The sequence below is a fragment of the Brienomyrus brachyistius genome, unplaced genomic scaffold (assembly GCF_023856365.1).
Source record: "Brienomyrus brachyistius isolate T26 unplaced genomic scaffold, BBRACH_0.4 scaffold43, whole genome shotgun sequence".
Classification (NCBI taxonomy): domain Eukaryota; kingdom Metazoa; phylum Chordata; class Actinopteri; order Osteoglossiformes; family Mormyridae; genus Brienomyrus; species Brienomyrus brachyistius.
The window spans coordinates 2,184,398-2,208,979 of NW_026042318.1; the positions used below are offsets into that span (position 1 = coordinate 2,184,398).

General features: G+C 41.4%; 1 protein-coding gene across 1 annotated transcript; it reads left to right on the top strand.

Annotated features, from left to right (window-relative positions):
• Nucleotides 1–3,248: 3,248 nt before the first annotated feature.
• LOC125722870 (kinesin-like protein KIF12) lies at nucleotides 3,249–16,966 on the top strand. The gene is made up of 5 exons (XM_048999075.1): nucleotides 3,249–3,278; nucleotides 6,160–6,190; nucleotides 16,314–16,405; nucleotides 16,543–16,684; nucleotides 16,782–16,966. Exons 1-5 carry the CDS (start codon nucleotides 3,249–3,251, stop codon nucleotides 16,952–16,954), a joined length of 468 nt encoding a protein of 155 aa, XP_048855032.1. The 3' UTR covers nucleotides 16,955–16,966.
• Nucleotides 16,967–24,582: the final 7,616 nt, after the last annotated feature.

Below are 24,582 nucleotides of genomic sequence, written 5' to 3' on the forward strand. Positions count from 1 at the left end.
CAAAAAGTACAGGGTCGTAGTGAAGCTGGAGCCGACCACAGGAAGCACATGGCACAAGGTAGGAGATTTACAGATAAAGTTCACCGTGACACAAACATAGAAGTATGTGCAATGGATAGTGTAGGACAGGGTTCCCCAATTTCCGTACTAGCGGGCCAGAATCCAATGCAGCTTGCAGATTTCCCATCTCGAGCAAACTATAATCAGCTAATTAACAAGTTTACTAGGTGTGTTTGAATAGGGAAATTTATCTGCAAACTGTTTGGAATCTGGCCCCCAGGGCCGGTATTGGGGAACACCATTTCATCTATCTCACAAGTCTTGGACTTGAGAATGAGGGTAAACACAGTCAGACGCCCTCCCATTAACCTACCTTGCCATTTAAGGTGGTGGCACTGGCATCGTGTCGCCGCTCATGCATGGGCTGGATAATGGTCCGTTCATTAGTTTCCGGGTCGTAGCGCTCGGCTGTGTTGAAGCGCATGAAGCCGTCAAACCCCCCAATGCAGTACACGTATCCATTTAAGTATACTGTGCCATGGCCGGACTGGCGCCTCTCCACCTGCGTAACATCCACCCAGCGGTCGGCCCGGGAGTCGTACGCATCAATCCAGGTGGTTGGGTGGTCAACCCAGCCACCAATAGCCAACAGGATGTCAGAGGGCTGGCGTGGGCGGGTCAACGGGTTTTCAGAATTTGGGCTTTTAAATTCAAGTTCATACATGGCCCTTAAGACATCGTTGACAATGGGCTTGCACGCCGCATTGGCCTTCACTAGATCGTTCATTTTAATGTTCTTCATAAAATATTCCAGATCCATGCGAGCCATCTGAACCTACACAGGAAACAAGAACAAGAGAATGTCCATGAGTTCTTTGATGTTTTTTTTATATATCACTGGAAAAGAGGAACTCTTGAGATAAAAGATCGAACAGCATGTCCAAATTGTAATTTCTCATTTTCATAAGGCTTTAGCTGAAGCCATTTACTTTGAAAGTCTCACTTGTGTCAGCTACAACTTTTTTTAATGTAAGACATTTGAGTGTGTTGTTTTGGAAGCCCAGGTTGTAGACTTATGGGACATGAAAATCTCTAACTACAGTAAAGGAATTTGGTGAATGAACATTTTATTGTTATATCCACATGTCAGTAAGAATGTTGTATAATTATAGTCACCTTGGGCAACATAACTGAAATGTGGGCCTCTCGGGTGGCAGGCTCGTGCTCGATCCACCGGAGGATGGCGTCAAACACAACATCCTCCTGTCTGACATTCAACTCAACCTTCTCAATGATGACACAAAGCTGTTGGAGGGACAGATCCATGAACTCCTCTGAGTTGGTGGCAACCTCATTGAAGTTCTTCAGAATGAAGCTGAAGGCAGACTGGTGCAGCTCGTTGAGGCAGTAGCCATCAGCGAGTTTAAAAAGGCTAATGCAGTTCTGGGTTAGGGTTAGGGTTGGTCGTGCAGGAAGTCGCTACAGAGCTGCACAATGCCCAGGATGTTCAGCTGATCGGCGGCCGCCAGGAGGTTCTCCACGTTGTCAGTCGTGACGAGCACAGAGTACGCGTAGGCGTACTCGATGATCTGCTGCATCGTATCTGGGGAAACGCCTGGGAAGTGGTAGTCCCGTTTTCCTGAATCCTTCCAGTCACCGGTTAACAGAGCCCTGAAGGACAGTACAGATGTGAGTCATGTAATTAATAATAGGGTTTGCAGACAAAGTTAACAAGGGATTTTCTAATTCTTAAGTTGAGGAACCTCCACTACAGATAATCACATATGTACTTAAGAACTAGGAACCAGGACAGAAAGGACTTTAATATTTTTTTTTTGCGGCAGTGGGTCCCCATAAAATTTTTCACTTGGATCTGTGGGCAGTCACCTGCAATATTAGTTTGCCTTTGATTGACGTGGTCCCATTTCAATATTTTTATACTACTACTATAATAATAATAATTATTATACTAATAATTTTAAGTATTATTTTTATTATCATTATATGTCCAATGTTAAGGTGGTTCACTTAATAACTAGCTCAGAAATATTTCTTATTAGCCCTGTACTCTAATTTAACACAATTATGCATTTATGAAACTTTCTGTCATCACAGACGCTCATTGCCGGGGACAAATCATTGCTAAAGAAACAAAACTAACATTGAATGTAAGAAAACAATATATGTGATGTTTAGTAAATTCATTTGAGTTAAAATTGTGTTAAAATTTCTAACACCGATGTTTAAAGGGACTTTAAGGGACTAGTTCATATGTATGCACGTGTATTTTGTGACAAATGTTTTATCACCTATGGAAAAAAAAATAAAGTACATGTATAATTAAAAAGTTTTAGATTTTTCCTATAGGCTTTTCCTTTGAGTAAAAAAAAGCAGTGAAAACGGGCTTTCAGGTAATTTACCTGGAAAAATAAAGTTTAAATAAATGAAATAAATGCTCTAATAGTACACGTAAGTTAGTGGTTTATTTATTGTTAGTTACTGTAATGTTGTGCTGCTTTATTTCTTTAATCGTCTAGTCTATGAGGAAGGCATTCAAGTACGAATTGCAATGTATTTTGTACATGACAATAAACTCTGAATCCTTGGAATAAATGTATTTGATCTTTTTCCTGGCAACTCTCTTTTTATACAGGGCCATTATATACAATAGTAAATTTTTTTCACTGCTGAGAATTTGTACCAGGACTTGGTTATTGTAAATTTAATGTGCATGCAGGTGTTATTTGTATAGATTCATCTACACCCTTCTGGCAGTGCTGCTATCGCAGTCAGGTCTCGCACACTTCGAGCAGTAGTTTTTACTCCACCCCTGCAGCCGCCGGCAGATGGCGCTCCACGTCCCGTCAGCTGCACACAGACCTAAGTCCAAGTCGTTAGTCCAACGCACCCATAGTCTTGTGATGACATGTGATTGAGAAAATGTCATCAGGTGGCTGTTTAGCGGTTCAGAGGATTAGCTGGACTTGATTTTGATTGAATGATACCTGGAGGAAGTTTTAAGGGTAGAGGACCTTGTTTAGAAGCAAGAAGGGGAGAGAGACGGCGGGGTTGTTTCATGAGGCAGGGACGGTGTTGGATGCTCAGTTGACAAGAAAGGATGTTTTGTGCCATGTTGGATTGACTTTCGGATGGAGTGACCAGCGAGGGACGTGTGGAAAGACTTTGTGTGCGTTTTCGGTGGGCTTTTGGGACGCAGATACCCACAGACTGATCTACGGACATACGGGATGGTCTTGGCGGCTACTGGACAGAGGGAAGTTCGGTTGTTGTTTTAATCTTAGATCCTGTGAGTGTGAGTGTGTGTGTGTGTGTGTGTGTGTGTGAGAGAGAGAGAGAGAGAGAGAGAGAGGGAGGTATATTTACTATGGTTTAGCGTGGAAAGTGGGTGGCTTATTGGGAATGTTTTATGTATTGAGCATTTATTTATGCATAATAACGAGGTATGTTAGTCTAACCTATCCCTGCTTTAGACCTTTTGGGGGGTGTGCAACACTGCATGATGGTGGGTGGCGCTAGCTGCTGGCTTGGTGCTCCGTAGGTTAGATAGCATAACCCGTATTCCTGCCTGCATTCACTTAAACCTGGTATCTTTTATGAACAGTATATTTAGTAAAGAATAAAGGAAAGTGTATTTGTTACCGTGTTCTGTGTGGGTTTTTGTGAGGAATCTAGGGACGACGACCTGACCGGTTAAAAGAGGCGGTGGCAGCGTAAGGAAATTGCTGTGACATTACAGTCTATTGGGTGGGTTTCCTGGTAACGGTGACTCTTAGCATCTTGCGAAGACTTCAAAGGTAAACCTTACAACGAGAACACGTGTGTACTTTTCTAGGCGTGCTTCCAGAACAATCCCATAAGACGTTGCTTAAGGGACAGCTTGACTGCGGAATGAAAGAATGTGGTGTTCTCTGTAAATACAACACTGCAGGAAAGCTTCACAAACAGGATTGAGGAGAGCCTAAAAATGAGACGCAATTTGAATAATCTAACCGTAAATTAGATTTTCGCTGATCGGGTGCAGGATCCCGCCTTCCCAGCTTGTAGTATCACAGCTTTTTATTTGTGTGCATACGTTCTTTAAAATGCCTGGTGCGCATGTCATTTGTTTTTGGGATGAGCAATGCCACGATAGCCGAAAGATTGTGTTACTGTTATAACGTAAAAGAATGTACAATGTGCGTTGATTACCTCATTAGTACTATTCCAGGGTGCTTTCTTAGGGAAAAAATATTAAACTTGTATGAAATGAACCTGCAGTGTCGACTCAACCTTATCAACCAAAGTTTTGTTATACCGCGACAAGGCTGAAGTTGTCTTCTAATTCTCCAGCTTCTTCGCAGGATCCGTGCCTCCTTAAAAGGGGATGCCGTTTCGACCGAATCCACTAGAGGGCGCTGCTAAATTGAAGACTCCATAAATGTATTCCTTATCTCTGAAATTTGTTCTCTTAAATTAAATTTGGAATCTGAGCTGTGTATTTGATTTCTCAGATATTATTTGAAGATACGTCACTACAATTTTCAGTTTAATTCCCTCTGAAATTGGAAGTCTTTCATTAAGATGTACTGCACAAGCTGCAGTTTCTGTAACTTGTCGGATTTAAGGTACCGCAGTTTAAATGGACTTCATATTCGTTCACTTACATTTTGCCCAGACTACCTCAAGTTCGACAAGATACCCCGATAAGCCAGTAACTCCGCTTCGTAGTACAGGCCGCTGTTCTCGTCTAGCTCCATTTATTTTTGTTCCTTGTTATAACAGTGTAGTCTTCAGAGTTTTATAATCCTGCTCCCTCTGTTATACCTCGTCTGTGTATATGTATGTGTGTGTGGCGAGACACATTAGGGGATGACAAGAGGTTCAATATTAACTTCAGCTCCGGGTCTAACGCACACACACTCAACTTCACTGTGTTGCCTTCTTCGACTTCCCTCCTGTGCTGCCTATAACTATACGCTACTACTGCCCTCTCGTGGTTGAATCCAAGCTATTACAGTATCTATGTATGTGTGTATTTATATGTATGTATGTATAATATAGTGTGTGTGTGTGCAGGAATATTTCAAAGACAAGTCTGGTGGTACCTGAAGCACAGCCGTCTCTGTGTTGCACAGTTGGTTTCAGTATCCAAATGTCCCTTCAATTACAGTACGTGCTTCATTCTGATAACGCGAGATATTTTTAATGATACGGTTTGTTCTTTATAAATGTATATAATTTCTTTCAGTATTTCATTAAACAGTATGATTGAGTGAAAGGATCAGATGCTATAATAAAACATATATTGACCAGTTCTTGTCTTTTTATCAATCTTGGAGGGACTTCCAGTTCTTGGTGACTCTGCGGTGTGTTTCATGGTATCTAATGCCGTGGAAACTTGCCCTTCCTGCTGACACACCTTTCTGCAATATGATCCTTTTCATGTTTTGTAAGCTTTCTGTGAAATATGACTTTTGGTGTAAGATACAACTGAGTAAAGGTCATGAGAGAACCTACCTGGACAGCTGAGCTTTATTTGGGGTTAATCAGTCACTTAACTGATGGCAGGTGTGTCCCCAAAAAGCCTGAATGCTGTAATTAAATCAAAATCTGCTCCAACATAATATTAGTTTATGGGTGTGCGCACTTAGCTAGCTTATTGTACGTTTCTTATTAAAAAAAATTTCCCCCCAAACACATTTTTGTTTTTCGGTTGAATTGTATAGGTTTTAGGTCACGTTAAAACTTTTTCCACTTTTGAAATGACTTATTGTGGTCAAATTTTTTTTACATCATGAAAACCTGGTATGTTAACAGGGATGTGTACATTTTATCTCCACTGTACCAGGGCATATCAGTGTGGAACAACTAAAATAACCAATCAGCACAGGACAACAAGAAGCAGATGGCGTAACAAGGACCGAAAGTAAGAAACCTTAAACACTAAGGGTTAATAACGCTAGAGAAGACTTGGAATAAGAGTCTAAGCAGAACAAAGTTAGACAAGCAGGTTACACCTTAAACAGGGACACAAAGAGAGACAAAAGATACTAAGGAAACCAAAAACCAATAAAACCTTGAGAGGTGAACTCATGACTGGAGGGGTTTAGCCTCTAAGCCATTTACTCAACCCACTGAGCGACACCTGCTGATCAAAAGGACACAAGACACACAGGACAGGATCGGACAGGTACTGGCGCAAACGTTTAATTGTCTGGTAAAATTTAACTTCATAGAGGTTTAGGAACTGAAGTGGTGTCCATTTAGCCATCCAACAAGATATCAGTAACTTTTTGGAGAACAGAACAAATTCTTGTTAGTTTTTGTTTTACTTTTTTTTCTGAGCATTTTACTAAGCTTTCTAGCCCCATAAATAGCTTTAAACATTTTCTTTTACTGCCTACGACTTTTCTTCAGTACTGTGTATGCGTCTACATGCATTTCCTCAGACAGAAAAATGACCTGGAACATGTCGTCCTTGGTTAAATTTGAGGCATTTCTGTATGCGATTGACAGGTAATCTGGGTGTTTAATGTCATTGCATGCTTGTTGATTTTGACTCCACTCTTCTTTGTACACATTATTCTCACAAATAGAACATGACAGCTGTACAGCCAAAGGATTTATAGCATCTGCTTTACCCTGAGACACATGGGGCTCTGAGGCTCACAGCTGGGACTCAAAATGCTAAATGAGAATCACTGAATATTTACTACCACATGTATGTATGATGCCCTTATTCTTTTAAAAGTTGCACAATTTCATTTTCGTAAATACATTAATAAAACAAACCTGAGCAATTTCATAATAGGAAATAAATGCTTTTGCATGATTATTTGTCCAGCTATGGACATTCAGTGGCACCCCCAGAAAATATAGATTTAGATCCTTCCCTGAAGACACCCACAGCGTCAGGACCAGTAATATTACTTTTAAGGAGGAAAAGTTGCAACTACTTGAAGCTAGTCCATAGCCATACTAACAACTGAAGCTTACTTTATGTTCCTCATTGGAGTTGGTACGTTCCAGCGGTCTCTTCTGCAAGCTCAGTCAGTGATGCAAACAAGAGATGTGATTAGTGCGGATATTTCTGGATGTTTGGCGCAGATTATGGTTGAGTTTCGATACAGAGAACTGTCTATACAGCATGCCAGTTACTGATGGAAGAAATCACTGAGCCATTTCTCCAGTTTATTTTAGGAACCTTGGTTCCTGTTTCTGACCTGTGTGTTCCTAGTTTGCATGTTCTCTCTCTCACGCACGGATCTGGCAGTTCTAGATTCCACCTGCAGTCCAAAGACATACAGTGAGGCTGATGGGTATTTCCAAAGTGCCTGGAGGGTGGTTTGCCTCATGATGGTCCCGGGTGAACCCAGCTGTGTGCCCTGTGTTGCCTGATAGACTCTAGTCCAGTCTGTAGTGCTGCACTGTATTCCGTGGTAGGAAGGAAGAAGTGGGGTTTGGTTAGGCTTCAGAAATATTGCATAGAGGTTATAAAAAAATGCAGCCTTGCACAGATGGCACAGAAGGGTGCAGGGGCATGTCAGATGAGCCGTGGTACCTCCTCAATGCCAGTTCTATTGACCAGTTATCAAGCCCAGTCAAGCGGGCAGAGAGGAAATTATTCTTATTCCTCCATAAAAGTTGCTGCTCTCCTCCATGCATGGATGGATGGATGATTGCAGGAGCCCGACCATGACCTGTAGCAGCAGCGTTTGTCACCACTCAAATCACACGTTTGCCTGTGGCCCCCTGTTGGCCAGAAGCAGTTACTACACTAAATATTATGTATACACATTCCTTTTAGGAAATGCTGAAGCAGCCCGATCTGCTAACCAGGATCATGCGCCATGTCAAGCAGCTCATTTAATCTCAGACTGGTTTCTTGAATGAGTTCCCTATATTCAAATGGTCTCTACCGTCACCAGATCTCAAACCAATAGGGCGCCTATGCGGTATGGTGGTGGAATGGGAGATTCACACCATAAAGGTACAGCTAGCAAATCTGCAACGAATTATATCTATTATGATTCTGTCATGTCAACGTGGAACAAAGTCGCTGAACAGTGTTTCGAGCACCTTTTTGAATCTATGCCATGAAGAATTAAGGCAGTTATGAGGACAAAGTGGGTTTCAACCTAATACTAGCAAGGTGTACCCAGTAAAGTAGCCAGTGGGTGTATTTATAGTGGCGGTGGGTGAGTTCTGACCACCAGCACCGTGGCAGTGCCATGCATGTGGATACCAAAGCAGGCTGTCTCATTACATTGTTACTGCAGTATAATAGGCAGCAGACATCAGTTACATTACAGCGATCAGTTATATTACAGCGACAGTGTTTATAGGCTTAGGGACCGTATTTATTGTCTCAAAATAATAATAATAATAATTTATTAATAATTTATTAATGATTTTATTTAAAGGGGACTTTCAAAGCACACAAGGACACAGCACAGAATTACACAACGAATAAGAACAATCAGAATAAAAACTAATTACAAAACTAAAACAGTGTAAAAATGTAAAAGAATTTACAGGGAGAAGGCACTCTTAAACAGATGCACTTTGAGTTTTGATTTAAAAAGAGAAAATAATGTACGTACTGAGTTTTCAGATGTATCTGCGAGGTTTTTACTTTGCCAGAAAACGTCTCGACGTTTAGACCCAAAGGTCTTGTCCGGTGGCCCGGAGCTACACAGACAAGTTAATAATAGCAGTGTGATAGATGCCGGTATTGTGCGATCGTGACAGGCTGGGCCATTTCACACTTTAGTGTCGTCAGCTGGCTGCCGTTGCTCTCCTGTGATTTATAGCACTTCGGAGGCTCAGTGAACCCAGTCAGGTGTGAACATGCTTAAGAGGCGTACAGATCAGTAAAAAGCTGGAGGGTCCCGTAAATTGTAGAAACACAAAGGAAAGGATCATGTATCTAAAGGTACTGTGAGAAAAAGAAGCGTATCGCAGTGTGTTGCTCAGTGGGTTACAACACTGTGTGTGTGATCTGACAGTTGCTAGCTGAAATCCCAGGGTCTGCAGAGACCAAGCCCCCCTAATGGCTTAACCCGTTTTTTCAAACAAATTTCTAAAACTCAGTCAGTACGCAAGGATGCATTTCTGTGGAATTTGTTTTGGAGGTTAAATGAAAGTTTTTTTTGTGGCATTACATGAGGACTGAATGAGATTTTGTTCCCAACACTGTAAGTTTTGATCAGAGAGGCTGACTTTACGTTACTGGTGGTCTCATCTCAAAAGTGATTAAAAAAATGGATCTGGTGAGTTTCGGAAATTTGCTGTTAAATCTGTCCAGGGACCGACTTACCCTTCTTTCTCAGAAATGTACGTTGCTTCGGGTGAAATTGCCAGCTCAATAAATAAGATGTAACAGAACTCTGCCATTCATTCGGATTTTGGGTTGGCCGATGTGTTAGTACAAAGGAAAACGCAGAGATAAAGAGCTCAGTAAACGTGTTTCGCTCTCATTCAGCATCACTGTGGCTCTGGACTGTTCCCCAGTGCGTGCTGTGGGTGCCGTACACAGCTGAGATCCACACACTGCGCTTCACAAGGCACAGCCCTTACACGGCCCCTCATGCCTCTATCCTCTGCTTCACCTTGATAACTTAGCCTATAACTTAACCAGCCTGCTCCCAAATAAAGGCTGATTTACATCCGCTCCCAGGCTGGGCCGTGGACACCCTCCCTCAGCATTACCCCTGACTCGCGCTGTGATAAATCAGATTATGTATTTGGCATTGGTGGCGTGACCTTATGCCACAAAAGGAGCGGGACATCTTGGTTACACACACGTAATATAACAGGGCTCTGTGACATTACCCATTCAGTACAGATTAAAGTGGGGGTTTTACAAGCATTTCGGGGGGGTGGGCAAAGGTCACTCTTTGCATGCTGGAAAGCACATGGCAGGGAATCTGCAGAGATGGCTGATAATTATATGGGCTCAGCTGTGGGCTTTGACCTGAACTCTAAAGTCCAAAATATTGCCTTCCACACACATATACTCTGCAATATGCACTGCTGTCTGGTCTCCGAAAAGGGACCACAGTAAAGGGAACTGACTGAAATCGCACTGCACAGTGATAACACACTGCACTGCAGCGATGAACCTGGTGTCCTGTTACTCTGATACTTCCGGAAGGTGCTTGAAAATTGACATTTTAAATGATGACCGCTATAGCCACCTCACTGTACTCCACTGTACTCCATTGTACTCCACTGTACTACACCAGCCCACAATGTTTAATTTGCATCTTAATTTTACAACTACCGATATCATCACTTTCGTTTTACTGTAATATTTTATGGGTTTTTGTTATTTCAGTCTTAATTATGATAATCTATCTTTTTATATATTTTGTTTTTCCCAGAAGCTGGTGGGAAAATTATTTTGATGCACATATGTACAGTGTATGTTAGTATATGACACGTAAAGTACCCGGATAGAGTAATGATTAATGATATATACATGTAGACTAAATGAAAATGGAAAAATGGAAATTATATAACAGGGACATATGTGCTGTAAGTGAAAATGTAAATGTTTTATGAAACAGGCCTGGGGGCTGAAGCTAATTTAGTGGTAAAGACATGAGCTCGTCTCTTGGAGGTCGACGTTAGGAGGTCTGCACTGGAAAAGACCACACTGAGTGAGTGTACCCTTATTGGTAACTGAAGGGTAACAGCGGGAAGCTGTTACCCTTCAGTCAACTTCACTATCCAATGTTGTGTCAATAGTCATGATCAGCAAGGAACATTCTTAGATATTAAAGTCGTTTACTCTGGTATTTGCGCTCTGGCTGTGAATGCAGCAGGTGTCCACAGTGTAACAGGCAGGCAGGTACACAGACAGACTGACTGGCAAGCAGATAGATAGACAGACAGATGGAGAGGCAGGCAGGCAGGCAGGTAGAGAGATAGACAGACTGACAGATAGACAGACACGCAGAAAGACATGTCTAGGAGGGCAGAATGAGGCTGTGAGACCCTGATAAATACTCCTGCTTCCTGTGAGGTTTTATGTATTTCCTCTCCAGGACCAAAGAGCTCTCTCCCTTCCTCCATCTCTGAGCTACAGGATGGTATATGTCACCTAACCTCTGCACACTGCACACAGTGATTTGCAGTGATTTGCATATGCCATAGGACGCTTGGCCCTTTGCCTCCTTCCTGATCCAAACTTCCAGGGTCTCCATGGGTAACCAGCATCCTGGTGCCATGAAGAGGGTGTTGAGGAAGAGGAGAAGCTTCATGGTGTAGTAATACCAGCCACCTTTAAATCAACATGTAGGAAAAAAAATCACCTGAGCTGCAAAACACATAGCAATCCAGTGGGGGCGCTGTTTGGCACATTGAGTTTGGATGCTACAGTCAGGTCCATAAATATAGGAACATCGACACAATTCTAATCTTTTTGGCTCTATACACCACCTCAATGGATTTGAAATGGAATGAACAAGATGTGCTTTAGCTGCAGACTTTCAGCTTTAATTTGAGGGTATTTACATACAAATCAGGTGAACGGTGTAGGAATTACAGCAGTTTGTATATCTGCCACCCACTTTTTGAGGGATCAAAAGTAATGGGACAAATTAACAATCATAAATCAAACTTTCACTTTTTCACAAATCCTTTGCAGTCAATTACAGCCTGAAGTCCAGAATGCACAGGCATCATCAAACGCTGGGTTACATCCCCTAGTGATGCTCTGCCAGGCCTCTACTGCAACTGTCTTCTGTTCCTGCTTGTTCTTGGGGCATTTCCCCTTCAGTTTTGTCTTTAGCAAGTGAAATACACGCTCAATCGGATTCAGGTCAGGTGATTGACTTGGCCATTGCATAATATTCCACTTCTTTGCCTTAAAAAACCCTTTGGTTGCTTTCGCAATTTGCTTCAGGTCATTGTCCATCTGCACTATGAAGCACCGTCCAATGAGTTCTGAAGCATTTGGCTGAATATGAGCAAATAATATTGCCCGAAACACTTCAGAATTCATCCTGCTGCTTTTGTCAGCAGGCACATCATCAATAAATACAAGGGAACCAGTTCCAGTGGCAGCCATACATGCCCACGCCATGACACTACCACCACCATACTTCACTGATGATGTGGTATGTTTTGGATCGTGAGCAGTTCCTTTCCTTCTCCATACTCTTCTCTTCCCATCACTCTGGTACAAGTTGATCTTTGTCTAATCTGTCCATAGGATGTTGTTCCAGAACTGTAAAGGCTTTTTTAGATGTTGTTTGGCAAACTCTAATCTGGCCTTCCTGTTTTTGAGGCTCACCAATGGTTTACATCTTTAGTTGAACCCTCTGTATTCACTGAAGTCTTCTCTTGATTGTTGACCTTGACACACATACACCTACTTCCTGGAGAGTGTTCTTGATCTGGCCAACTGTTCTGAAGGGGTTTTTCTTCACCAGGGAAAGATTTCTTCGGTCATCCACCACAGTTGTTTTCCGTGGTCTTGCAACTCTTTTGGTGCTGCTGAGCTCACCGGTGCAATCTTTCTTTTTAAGAATGTTCCAAACAGTTGATTTGGCTACACGTAATGTATCTGCTATCTCTCTGATAGGTTTGTTTTTATTTTTCAGCCTAATGACGGCCTGCTTCTGATAGTGATAGGTCTTTGCAATCTCATATTGAGAGTTGACAGCAACGGATTCCAAATGCAAATAGCACACTTGAAATGAACTCTAGACCTTTTATCTGCTCCTTGTAAATTAGATAATGAGGGAATGACACACACTTGGCCATGGAACAGCTGAGCAGCCAATTGTCCCATTACTTTTGGTCCCGTAAAAAGTGGGTGGCAGATATACAAACTGCTGTAATTCCTACACCGTTCACCTGATTTGTATGTAAGTACCCTCAAATTAAAGCTGAAAATCTGCAGTTAAAGCACATCTTGTTCGTTTCGCTTCAAATCCATTGAGGTGGTGTATAGAGCCAAAAAGATTAGAATTGTGTCGATGTCCCAATATTTATGGACCTGACTGTATGTCTATGATGGGAAGGTCACCTGTTCAATGTCACTACTGGGCCCCTCCGTAGGGCCCTTAACCCCCCGTTACTCCAGGCACTGTTTGGCCCTGCTTTCTCAAAAATGTCGCTTTTTATGAAATTGTCTGTTAAATCTAACATTCCTTTAATTGATAGAAATGTGCATCACTGGTGGAAGGTAAGCAAGTACTTAATAACAGTGATAAATTCAGTGTCTTACTTTTAACAGGGTTTTAAATACATATATAAAGCAAGCTGTGATTGGAAAGCAGTTCATACCCAAAATGGTACAGATGGCCAAAAAAATCCATCCGTCTGTGTCTGCACTCGTTCTGCCGTCTCATTCGAAACCAAAGCAGGTCGTACCTCCCACTACACCTGTTGTCAGTCAGAAACATCCATCCATTTTCCTACTGGGTCACGGGGGGTCCGGAGCCTATCCCAGAAGCAATGGGCACGAGGCAGGGAACAACCCAGGATGGGGGGCCAGCCCATCACAGGGCACACTCACACACCATTCACTCACACATGCACACCTAGGGGTAATTTAGCAATTTCAATCAGCCTCAGCATGTTTTTGGACTGTGGGGGGAAACCGGAGTACCCGGAGGAAACCCCACGACGACATGGGGAGAACATGCAAACTCCACACACATGTGACACAGGCAGAGACTCGAACCAGGGTCCCAGAGGTGTGAGGCAAGAGTGCTAACCACTGCACCACCATGCCGCCTCGATTTAATAAATCAACCTGTTTATTTCAAGGCAACACAAGTTTTAGATGGGAATATTTTACATTATTGATTTAGTTTTAATAGCAAGACCCCAAAGCTGGTATCAGTATCAAAGTCAAAATTTTGGTATAAATCCATCACTAATGTGATGTATTCATGACATGCAAAGTCTATACAGACAGGCACAGAGGCACACACACACAGAACATGGCTGGGGTTCGAGTGGCCTGTATACCTGGAAATGGGAGGCCACCATGCTAACACTATATAGTATATGGTTCTTATTTTTAATTATTGAAAATTATCTAATTATTTATATGGACCATAACAGTGTATGCAGAATTATACTCGTATGTGGCATTAATGGCTGATATAATAGGTATGGAATACGTACTGTAGAAGACTGTTGCAACAAGTTGTCAGGTGCCTGACCAAGCCTCTTCTCAAAGGAAAATCAAGAGATTATGAGCTTAAGGGCCAATAAGGCACAGTTTACGTCTCTGCAAGGTAATTAAGGAGAAGCAACTCTCAGCATTATTACTGTACATGCGATGTAATGATCGTGGGCAGCATGGTGGTTAGTGCTGCTGCCTCACAACAAAAAGGTTCTGGGTTTGGACCTGGGTTCTCTCTGTGTGGAGTTTGCACACTCTCCTCATGTGCGTGGGGGTTTTTGCAGGGGCTCCAGTTTCCTCCAACGATCCAAAAGTGTGCAGGATAGGTTGACTGGTGAGTCTAAATTGGCCCTGTGGTGTGTTGGCGACTGCCCAGGTTTGGTTCCTGGGATCGGTCATTATGAGCTTAGCTGAACCTGCTTATGTGATTATTTATTTTTTTGGTTATTCATTCTTGAAAAAAAAAAAAAGGCAAAGTATAATATCGGCAGATTTTGGGGTGAAGGATGGTATCTGAATACACAAATCACGAGTAATAAAATGCCACTATTTACTACTGTAAACATTACTGCACTGTAGAAATGTTTGGTTGGCATGCAATACAACAGTGAAACGACAGGGGGTGCTAAGGCGACAGAAGTACAGTGTAAAGTTGAATTGACATAGAAAAATGTTTTTGTCAGGTGAGAAATCGACATTATGGAGCCCCTGATAGAACCTGTGCAAAAACAAATTGCTCTTACTTTCACACAGTCCCTTCAGGGGCTCCGTAAGACACAGGCAAACTCTGTCAAAATGTAGTTGTCACAGACAAACGCTTTGTCACATAGTCAGTCGACATGGACTGTGTGCTGTTTACATATTTTTGTAACAGAAACACAACAGAAACAATTTCTTAAATTTCACAGGCCATTTATTGCAGTGTAGTCAGTTTATTAATGAAATTGGAATTTTGTAAATATAAGAAAATTATACTTGCTTAGATTTTCATTTTTTTGCAGTAGAGTTACAAAACCTGCTTTCAGGTAAGTCACTTCAGCTTTCATAATCCCTGGTGGATGGATAAATCATTGCAAGTACTTTACACACAAAGAGGTAAGGAGCGGATCATGCCGGCCCCCATGTTCATTACGTCATCGTGGGGGGTCTCATTTTATGGTGTGTTCGATTATCTCTCGGAACTCGGAAATTCCTAGTTGGGTGACATCACATCCGACAATCTCCCGTTCAAGCTACCACAACTCGGAACAAACATGGCTGCCTGCATGAATACGCTGCTGTGTTGTTGCTTTATATTTTAGCAGTTTTGGAGTAAGATTGTTATTTCAGAGAGACAAACAAACAAGAATCAAGAACTAGTCAAACCACATTAAAAGCTTTATAAAGTATTTTAGTACATTCATAGCGATATTCTTTTTTCGAGAGGCAAACAAACTACAAACAAACCAAAAACACTAACAAGTCTGGTAAAAATCTGATATTGCATGTTAGGATACTGTTTACGGTCACGATATGGTATTCCTTCAATTGAACATGTGCAATTGCATTTATAATTATACATTTAACAAAAAAAACATTTTTAAATATTTGCAAAATAGAATTACTGAGGCTTACACACTATTGAGTGTGTAAGCCGCCATGTTGAAATTACGTCACAGGGGCAACTTGGACAAGAAAATTCTGTCCGACATAAAAGAGGCATGTTTCCGAAGGGAAGTGACATTTTTCGTGACGTTTTCGGCCGAGTTCCCAGTTGGAGACAAATAATCGAACGCATCAATAGTCAAGGTTCCACCCAGAACCCAGCAGGGGCCAGTCATGGATCAGCCAATGACCAGCCAAGGCCCCATCATGGAAACAGGGGAAAATTCAAGTGACTGCATCTGTGCTTGATCCTTACAAAACATCCTCGGGAACAACTATGATTCTTTAGGCTTTTATACATGGTGATTATGTTCTTCAGTCTTATGCCCCTGCAGGTTCGGGATCTCCTCACTCCCCTGGTTGACGTCCTCCTTGTCTGTCCACAGAAACCAAACTCAGGGCTTTTATGTGGAGAACTTGTCCACTGTTGGACACTCTGGAGGACTTTACGTTATCTGGATGTGTCTCTGTGGGTTTTTCTGGTTTGCTGACTGCCTTGCCTCCGCACACATTGTTCCAGGTTTGACGAGCAGACACACATCCTCGCAGGCCCAGAATGAGCTCTCCAGCCGCAGCCACTCCATCCTGACAGTCTCCATCAGAGCTAAAGCAGTGAGACGCCTGTCTTTCTACCCTCTGCACATTCCTGTGCTTCTCCTGCTGCACTCTTTAAGAATCCATCTCTGCTTTAATGGGGGCTGATCTTGGGTAGAGTGAACATCCTCCGAAACCTACATCTTCTTTCTTAGGCTAATAGTGATGAAGGCACAGCCACCCAGGGGAAACTGTGCCTAGTGGATGTAGCCAGAAGTGAACAGTTGAGGGGGCCCAGTTCCTCAGAAGATCTCCTGGAAGAGGCTGCCAACATCAACCAAAGTCTCTTGTCTTTGGGTAGGTGTCAGCTGTACAGTATCTGTCTCCGACAGCAAAACAGGATCTTCTAGGTGCCTCATGATCTCCCCTGTGTCTGCTTTCTCTCTCTGTGCAGGCAAGTGCATATCCGCACTAGTGGACCCTAAGAAGAAGAGCGGGCACATTCTGTACTGCGACAGCAAGCTCACCAAGCTGCTCTCTGATTCCCTGGGTGGAGCAGGCATCACACTCATGGTTGGCAAGCTTACCAAGAGGACACGCTTCACAGAACCCTTGCTGCTTGCTTGATGAGCCAGTTTCTTCCCCTCAGATCACCTGTGTGTGACATCAAAGAACTGATTACTGATTGCAGCAACTCAGCCTTTCCACAACATTAAAGCTGCTTATTCCCCCCCCCCATACCATGAAGAAATAATCTCTGTGGCTCCCCTCTCCCCCTCCCTCAGCCCCCAGTCTGACCTGAACATTTGCACTTCCAGTAAAAATGCGCCCCAAACACACTGACACCAAGCTCCCCTGCCCTCCTCTGAACATTATTAAAGCTACACCCTGAACACTCTGTGTGACTGACATGAATGAGAAGCATCTTTATTCATAATCTCTGTAGCGGAGGTCAGAATACAGAGTGTCATTATTCCCGTCTTTCTTCTGTCTCCTGGGTTTTGGCTTCTTAAGGTTCAGGGCAGCGTAATTCAGTGTGTCCTCGTCATGGCACTGTGGAGACAAAGATGGCAGAATTGGATGGATCAAATTGGTTTGCTATTACTTTCACAAATAGCACTTAAAATGCTGATCCCAGGATGGAAATCAGTCTGAGGTTCATTTGTTTTACTGACGATTTGTAATTTGAAATATTTATTACATACTTGCTTGAATGACCATTCCACTTTTGATATATCACTGTTCTTTTCATCTGTTTAAAATATATAACACATCAATATATTATTTAATTTCACACGGTATCATTCAGTGGTCAGATAACATTCCAAATTTTCAAGCAATCAACATCGTTTTTGTCTCAAAAATGAAAGTAAAAATGACTTCTGTCAATGTAAGTGTGCATGTTTGGATATGTGTTATTTGTTCTCAGATATCATATATAATAAAATTGCTATAAAGGAGATCTTGGTAATAAAAGTTATTGATATGCAACTTATTGCAACATGCATATTTCAATATATTTTGCAAAATATGAAAGATATACAAAAATGTAAATCTTGCAGTACAAAAAGTTTTATGTAAATAATGTGAGTTTTTAAACTGGGTTACCTGCAAGAGTGGTTTTAATATGAAAATTTTATCTATCATAAAACAATTTTATATTTCTATAATTTGTTAAAACTACATTTTGTTCTTCTTCTGAGTGCATAAAGCCGGGCAGCGTACCTGCACAGTGTGTACAGGTCAGTTTACATCTCATACAAATGAGAGCAACGTTCAGAATAATGCTGCAAGATAAAACTATCAGCAAGCCAGAGTGAAGAGGATCCAGCAGCTTCTGAAAGCCTGTAACAAAGAGATAGATTTCAGCATAATGATATAGAGACACATTTCCCATTTGCTTACATTACATTAGTTAAAGATCAAATCGATAACACATTACAGCAGTTGTTTTGTAAATAGTCCATTTTTAACATGAACTTCTAGTATTTTGCATTTTAACAATTTCTATTAATATTTGAAATAATTATTAAATTAACATCTGTGTAATTAAATTTAAGCACTTAAATTAGAAAATTCATTACATTAAAATAAGAAATAAATGTCTTAATAGCAGAATAAGCTAAATAAAACTTTGAAGCAGATATACTCTCCACACTGGGTGTTACCATCTATATCCAGCTGTGTGCCGTTCCCAAACAGCATCTCCCCACACTGGGTGTTACCATCTATATCCAGCTGTGTGCCGTTCCCAAACAGCATCTCCCCACACTTGGTGTTACCATCTATTTCCAGCTGTGTGCCGTTCCCAAACAGCATCTCCCCTCACTGGGTGTTACCATCTATATCCAGCTGTGTGCCGTTCCCAAACAGCATCTCCCCACACTGGGTGTTACTGTCTATATCCAGCTGTGTGCCGTTCCCAAACAGCATCTCCCCACACTGGGTGTTACCATCTATATCCAGCTTGGTCCCATTGCCAAACAGCATCTCCCCACACATGGTCACGGCGCAGTAGTAAGTCCCAGCATTGGAGAGGCTGAGGTTCCCCTTGGGGAGGCTGTAGACGCAGCTCCGTGTAGGAGATCCAGCCTCAGGGCTCTTCTCACACTCATCACTGCTGTTTCCGTGGCTGTAAATGACTCCAGGAAGGGATTCTCCTGATCCATGTCTGAACCAGTAAACACTGTGTTCTCCTGCACAGCTCCCAGTCTCTATCGTACACTGCAGGCTCACAGAGTCTCCTGGCTGCAATGTGTCAGACACAGGCTGCTGTACCACAGTCCTGCTGTTGGAGTCTTTACCTGAAAAGCAAAATAGTCATGATGACAGCGCTTTGAGAATAACAATGGAAAATACAGATCCTCAAAAATTGTTCTTACAGATTTTTGGGAACTGAATCGATGTTCTTCTAGCCATCCAAGAAATCAGTAACTTCTTGGAGAACAGCTGACATTCTTGTCTCTTATTATTGTATTACTGCTTATTAGTATATATCCAGTAACACTATACATTAACTGCACCTACATAATACCTAAATAAAAATTATATGACAATAACAAACATTATAATCATATAATGTCTGGTATTAATGTATGAAGATAGATTAATTTAATTAATTTCAAATCAAAGAAATTAAGTGTGTAAACTGTACTTTATATTTTCATGATTTTCGTGACTTTACATTTGGTTTATGTTGCCCCTTTTCCACAGGAAGGTACTTATTGTTTTTGCATATTTAGCTCTTGATGTGTTTTGGTATTTTTGAGCATTTTGCTGTAGTACCTGCATGGTTTAATTCAAGAGCCGAATGTATTATCTTTGCTTCTTACTGTTTGCCGATCTTTTAACATTAAAGAAAAAGAATTCATAGCAAAAGGAATTACTTGGTTTGGTAGTTGCTCCTATTTATTTTCTTATGTGTGGAAAAGTAAGTTTTTTCGTTCAACCATAGCACTACAGCGAAAAGCAAAACGTCATGGCAAATGCAATTATGCTTTATTCCAAAACACATGGCCAATTTTTTATTATTATTACATTTAGTCAGAATAATATCTTATTTAGGATGTAATTTGCAATCTTCTGGCCTGAAATCTTTTCCTGCTACACTGAAGACTCTCTCAGCGTGTGCAGAGAAAGCTGCAGCCAAAGGGTTGGCATCCTCTGATAAACATGGTTGGCTCAGGTATCAGTGACATTATGTGAAGCTTTCATGGCAGGAATAGGCACTAGTTTGACTTTTGATGCAGGAAAAGTGTTTGGGACGTTTCTTAGGTTAGAAACTGCAGTCACTGCAGCCAACACTGACTTCTAAGGAGAGACACTCAGTTCTTCCTATGAGCAGATCCACCATGGTGCACAAAATGACAGTTTAATTATTATTTTAGGTGACACTTCAAATGTTGCATTATTTCATTCTGAACAAAACGACATTTTTATAACAATGATGTATAACAATGTTAATGTGTTTATGTATAATTCATATTTAAATTAAAGTTCATATTTTAGTTAAAAGCTACACCTACAGTACATATATGAACTTGAATTTGAATCCGAACCCTTTTTCGTTCTTCTTCTTTAAAATCAAATATAAATTTCAATGCCACAACCTGTTTTCAACCACAATTCAAATTTAATTCAGATTAACAAAATGAACTGAAATTCAAGTTCATATGCGTATTTCAAAATCCTGAATTTTAAGATACATATTTGAGAATTTCATTCTCAAATCAGTTCTGAATGGTGCACATCCCTAGTTCTTATGTTAAATCATGCTTTTTTTTTCAGAGTGAATACACACTGACTGCTCAGAGAAATAACGTCAAAAATAATTTTCTTTTGTTGCTTAAGATATTTGCACAGTGCTATACATTTTTTTATGTTATTTGTTTTAAAGAGGCTGCAATGTGTAACATTAACATCTCTATAAAGAGAAGGTTAGGCTTTTGGCTGAAGATTACTGACAGCAAGCAAAATGCAACAAATTGTATAATAATAATAGTAATAATAATAATAACAATAAAAATAATAATAAATGATTTTTGTTTGATGTTGTTTAGAAAAACATTTATGGAACAAAGCAGACAATAAGGTATCTTTGCTAGTTTTATATTGAGAAACAACTCAACTGTCATGACCCGGCTCGTCGGCTCCTCGTGTGTGCCACGCCCCCTGATTACCCGCGTGTGCGTCCCTGATTGTTTCCACCCTTGTCTGATTGCTTTGCTTAGTTTTGTCCTGTTTTAAGTCCTGGTCTTGCCTGTTACCCTTGTCCGTCATTGTGGATGATTGTAAGTCCCTGTCCGATGCTTCCTAGTCCCCGTTTCCTTAATAAAACCCCGTTATTCCCCGTACCTGGCTTCCCTTGCCTGTTTCCTGCACGATCGCCGTCTCCAGTATTCCCGGATCGTGACATCAACTGTCAAAATTATTTTACAGGGAATAATCTTACTGACATTATAATAAAGCAAATATGAAAATAGCTGGAATCTCATTTACCTGTGATTATGACAAAGGTTCCATTCCCAAAGGTGACCTCATGAAGAAACACAGCAGCACAATAATACACTGCAGAATCTGATGGCTCCACGTTAGAAATAGTGAGGTTAAAACTCCCCTCTGCATTCAGTAAGGAGTAACGTTTTATGCTTTTATATTCCTTGTAAAATTCACCAGGTACGTAGAGAAGTGCTTTCGCCATGGGCTGGGGCTTCTGACCAGCAGCTTGCTTAAACCAAGCAACAGAAGTTGTTTCTCCTTGACAGAAGCATGTCAGGGTCACACTGTCTCCAAGCTGAACCCTCGTCAGGTGACTGGGATGAACAACATCTGTAGTCAGTGCAGTGTCTGCAAAAACAGAAAAACAAAAAAATCATAATCAACTAAGACATATAATAGTAATCTAAATAACTATTAACTATGATGAAGATTAAATGGCCAAATTCCAATGATAACATCATACCAGAAATGAAAATATTAAAATCCAAAAATAATTTATATTTTAGGGCCTTACTAATGAAAATGAGAAGACCAAAGAGTCTGAACATCTTTGCGGTTCCACTGTTTAGAATAAACTGCTCTGTTACTAAGTGAGAGATCATGGTCGTGGTCGGGATGAAAGGGCAGGAAACAGAGAGGAAACAGAGAGACACACATCAGGCTGATCTGATTGGCTGTTCACATGGGAACTTAAGTAACAGTGAAAAAGCATCCTAATGTGCACTTGCATGACGTTTATTAATTTACTCCTTAACATTCAGTTAAAATGAGAACAATTAGATAAACAAGAGCAGATACTGAGCATATAAAGTTCTTTGTACAGAGTGCTGAGACACTGTGGGAGAGCATTTGCTAATCATCTCTCTCAGACAAGCTCAGCACAGTATGAGTCTGTTATCAATCTGATATTAGACATTCTCTCATACAATAATAATAATTGATACTTTACTGGTCCCTGTGGAGAAATTGTCTTAATTTCTCCCTCAACTTGCTCTCTTTCTTTTAGAGTAAACAGAGTAAGTTGTCTGCGAAGGGCGGCCACCTGTAGTGATGCCCAGTGAGCTGGGTGTTAAGGGCCTCACTCAAGGACCCAGAGATGTGCTGTGGTTGGGTTTGAACCAGCGATCATCTGATTACAAGCACACAGGCATTAGATCTTCTAATCACACTTAAAAGGCAGATTAAATGTTCTTTCCACCATGCAAACCGAACGTAAATTTTAGCTTTACTGCTTACATTTACATTCACACATTTGCATTTAGAGCAACATTTTGATAAGTGATGTACATGAGAGTAAATGAATCAGTTTATTTGCCACTCTACACATTACATTGGCACCCGTTATAAGGAACTGTACAGCGACATTTCAGTTCCTCAGTTGCTTTGATGCATTTCTGGAATCACCCTTAACATCTGCAAAACTGTAAGTGCATTTCCCAAAACAATTCGTGCAAACAGCACCACACAGATGGACTGTCTACAAAAAAGTCATAGAGGCCACCAGCAGCCCGCATACCACACCGTAAGGCCGTATGTTAGGATGCTCTCTATGGCAGAGCGGTAGGAGGCCACCAGCAGCCCGCATACCACACCGTAAGGCCGTATGTTAGGATGCTCTCTATGGCAGAGCGGTAGGAGGCCACCAGCAGCCCGCATACCACACCGTAAGGCCGTATGTTAGGATGCTCTCTATGGCAGAGCGGTAGGAGGCCACCAGCAGCACGCATACCACACCGTAAGGCCGTATGTTAGGATGCTCTCTATGGCAGAGCGGTAGGAGGCCACCAGCAGCCCGCAAACCAAACCGTAAGGCAGGATGTTAGCAGCCCGCACCCAGAATAATAAGCAAACTGTGCAGAATTTGGTTTTGTTATGGTGTTTGTGATTCAATATTAATGGTGCTTTTATTCTGAAAGATAATTTGTTGACATCAAGACACGTTGCAAAATGCTGCCTGTAAGCGGAGTTACACGGCTGTCTATAGAGGTAAAAATATAACTGTAGGCATGAAATAATGCCGCCTCTAAGCAAAGAGTTTAAGACATCGTGGCTTTGACGGCCTTTCGTAATATAACTCCACGTAAAGCAGCATTTTGCAGTGTGGTAACTAGTAATGGTAGTTTGTAAATCCTTTCATATCTTCCCACAATGCAGATAATTGACTGAGAACTGTGTGTCTGGTCAGACTGCACTGTGATGTGCTTAGTGAAGCTGCAGTTGTATTTTAGTGCATATAACCTGCTTTGGCAATGTAGTATTGCCACTGCTTTGCTATATTATCACAACTTTTTATCTTTTACTTAGTCTCGACCACAACTTGTAATTTACTGACAGCCACCAACATCCTATTAATCTTATTATTCTGAATTAAAAATTGGGTTATTAAATAAGAATAGCCTGCTATGAAATAGCTCAAGCCCCCCTCCCTCCAGGCCAAGAATGTTTTTTTCTTTATGGCCCAACTCAAAATAATGTCATCTGCAGAAATACGGAGCACTTGTAATTTATCTGTATTTTAGATGGTAGATGATGAGCTGGGTGACGTCGTGGCTGGACGACTTGCAGTGTAGCTTGTTATCTGTGCATTCTGGGCAGGCTGCTGACTTCTGATTACTTTTGGCATTTGGTTCGATGTTATGTCATTTCTATGTGTGTCGGTGCCCAGTATGAAGCTAATCGCCGCATTATAGGTATGAAAAGAAGACAGAATAACAAAAATATTGAGGCAGAATTAATTCAACAAAGTATCAAAAATATTATTCAAGAAAATGAATCACCTCTTGAGACTGAAGGCGCCTGTATTTGCACAAACGAGCCTCGTGAAAAAGAAATGCATTACTGTCGTCTTTAAATGAAATAGTAGTAAGTGTCACATTTGCGATATTTTACAGGAGCATGTTTATCTTAACTTTGACTGTAAAATATCATAACAAGAAATGTGAGTTTTTAGTCTGCTTAAACAAGACTACCGATGTTACAGCGAGCGGACGCTGCTGCCGCGCAGGAGAAGCGAAGCGACATTGCCTTTAAAATGAGAGATTACATTCCGTGGCAGGGGGACAGTTTACAGCACGACACCGGCATTAGGCAGCAGGATGGGTGGGTTAGGTGATCTCCCAGACTGAAAGGGATTCTGGGGACTCGGGGGACAGTGTCGCCCTGAGGGACTGAGGGCCACGTCAGAGGGGGCCTGATGTAGAGGGGCCCGGACAAGGGATGGCTGGTATAGAGGAGCCAGGTGTGGAGGTGCCACATAT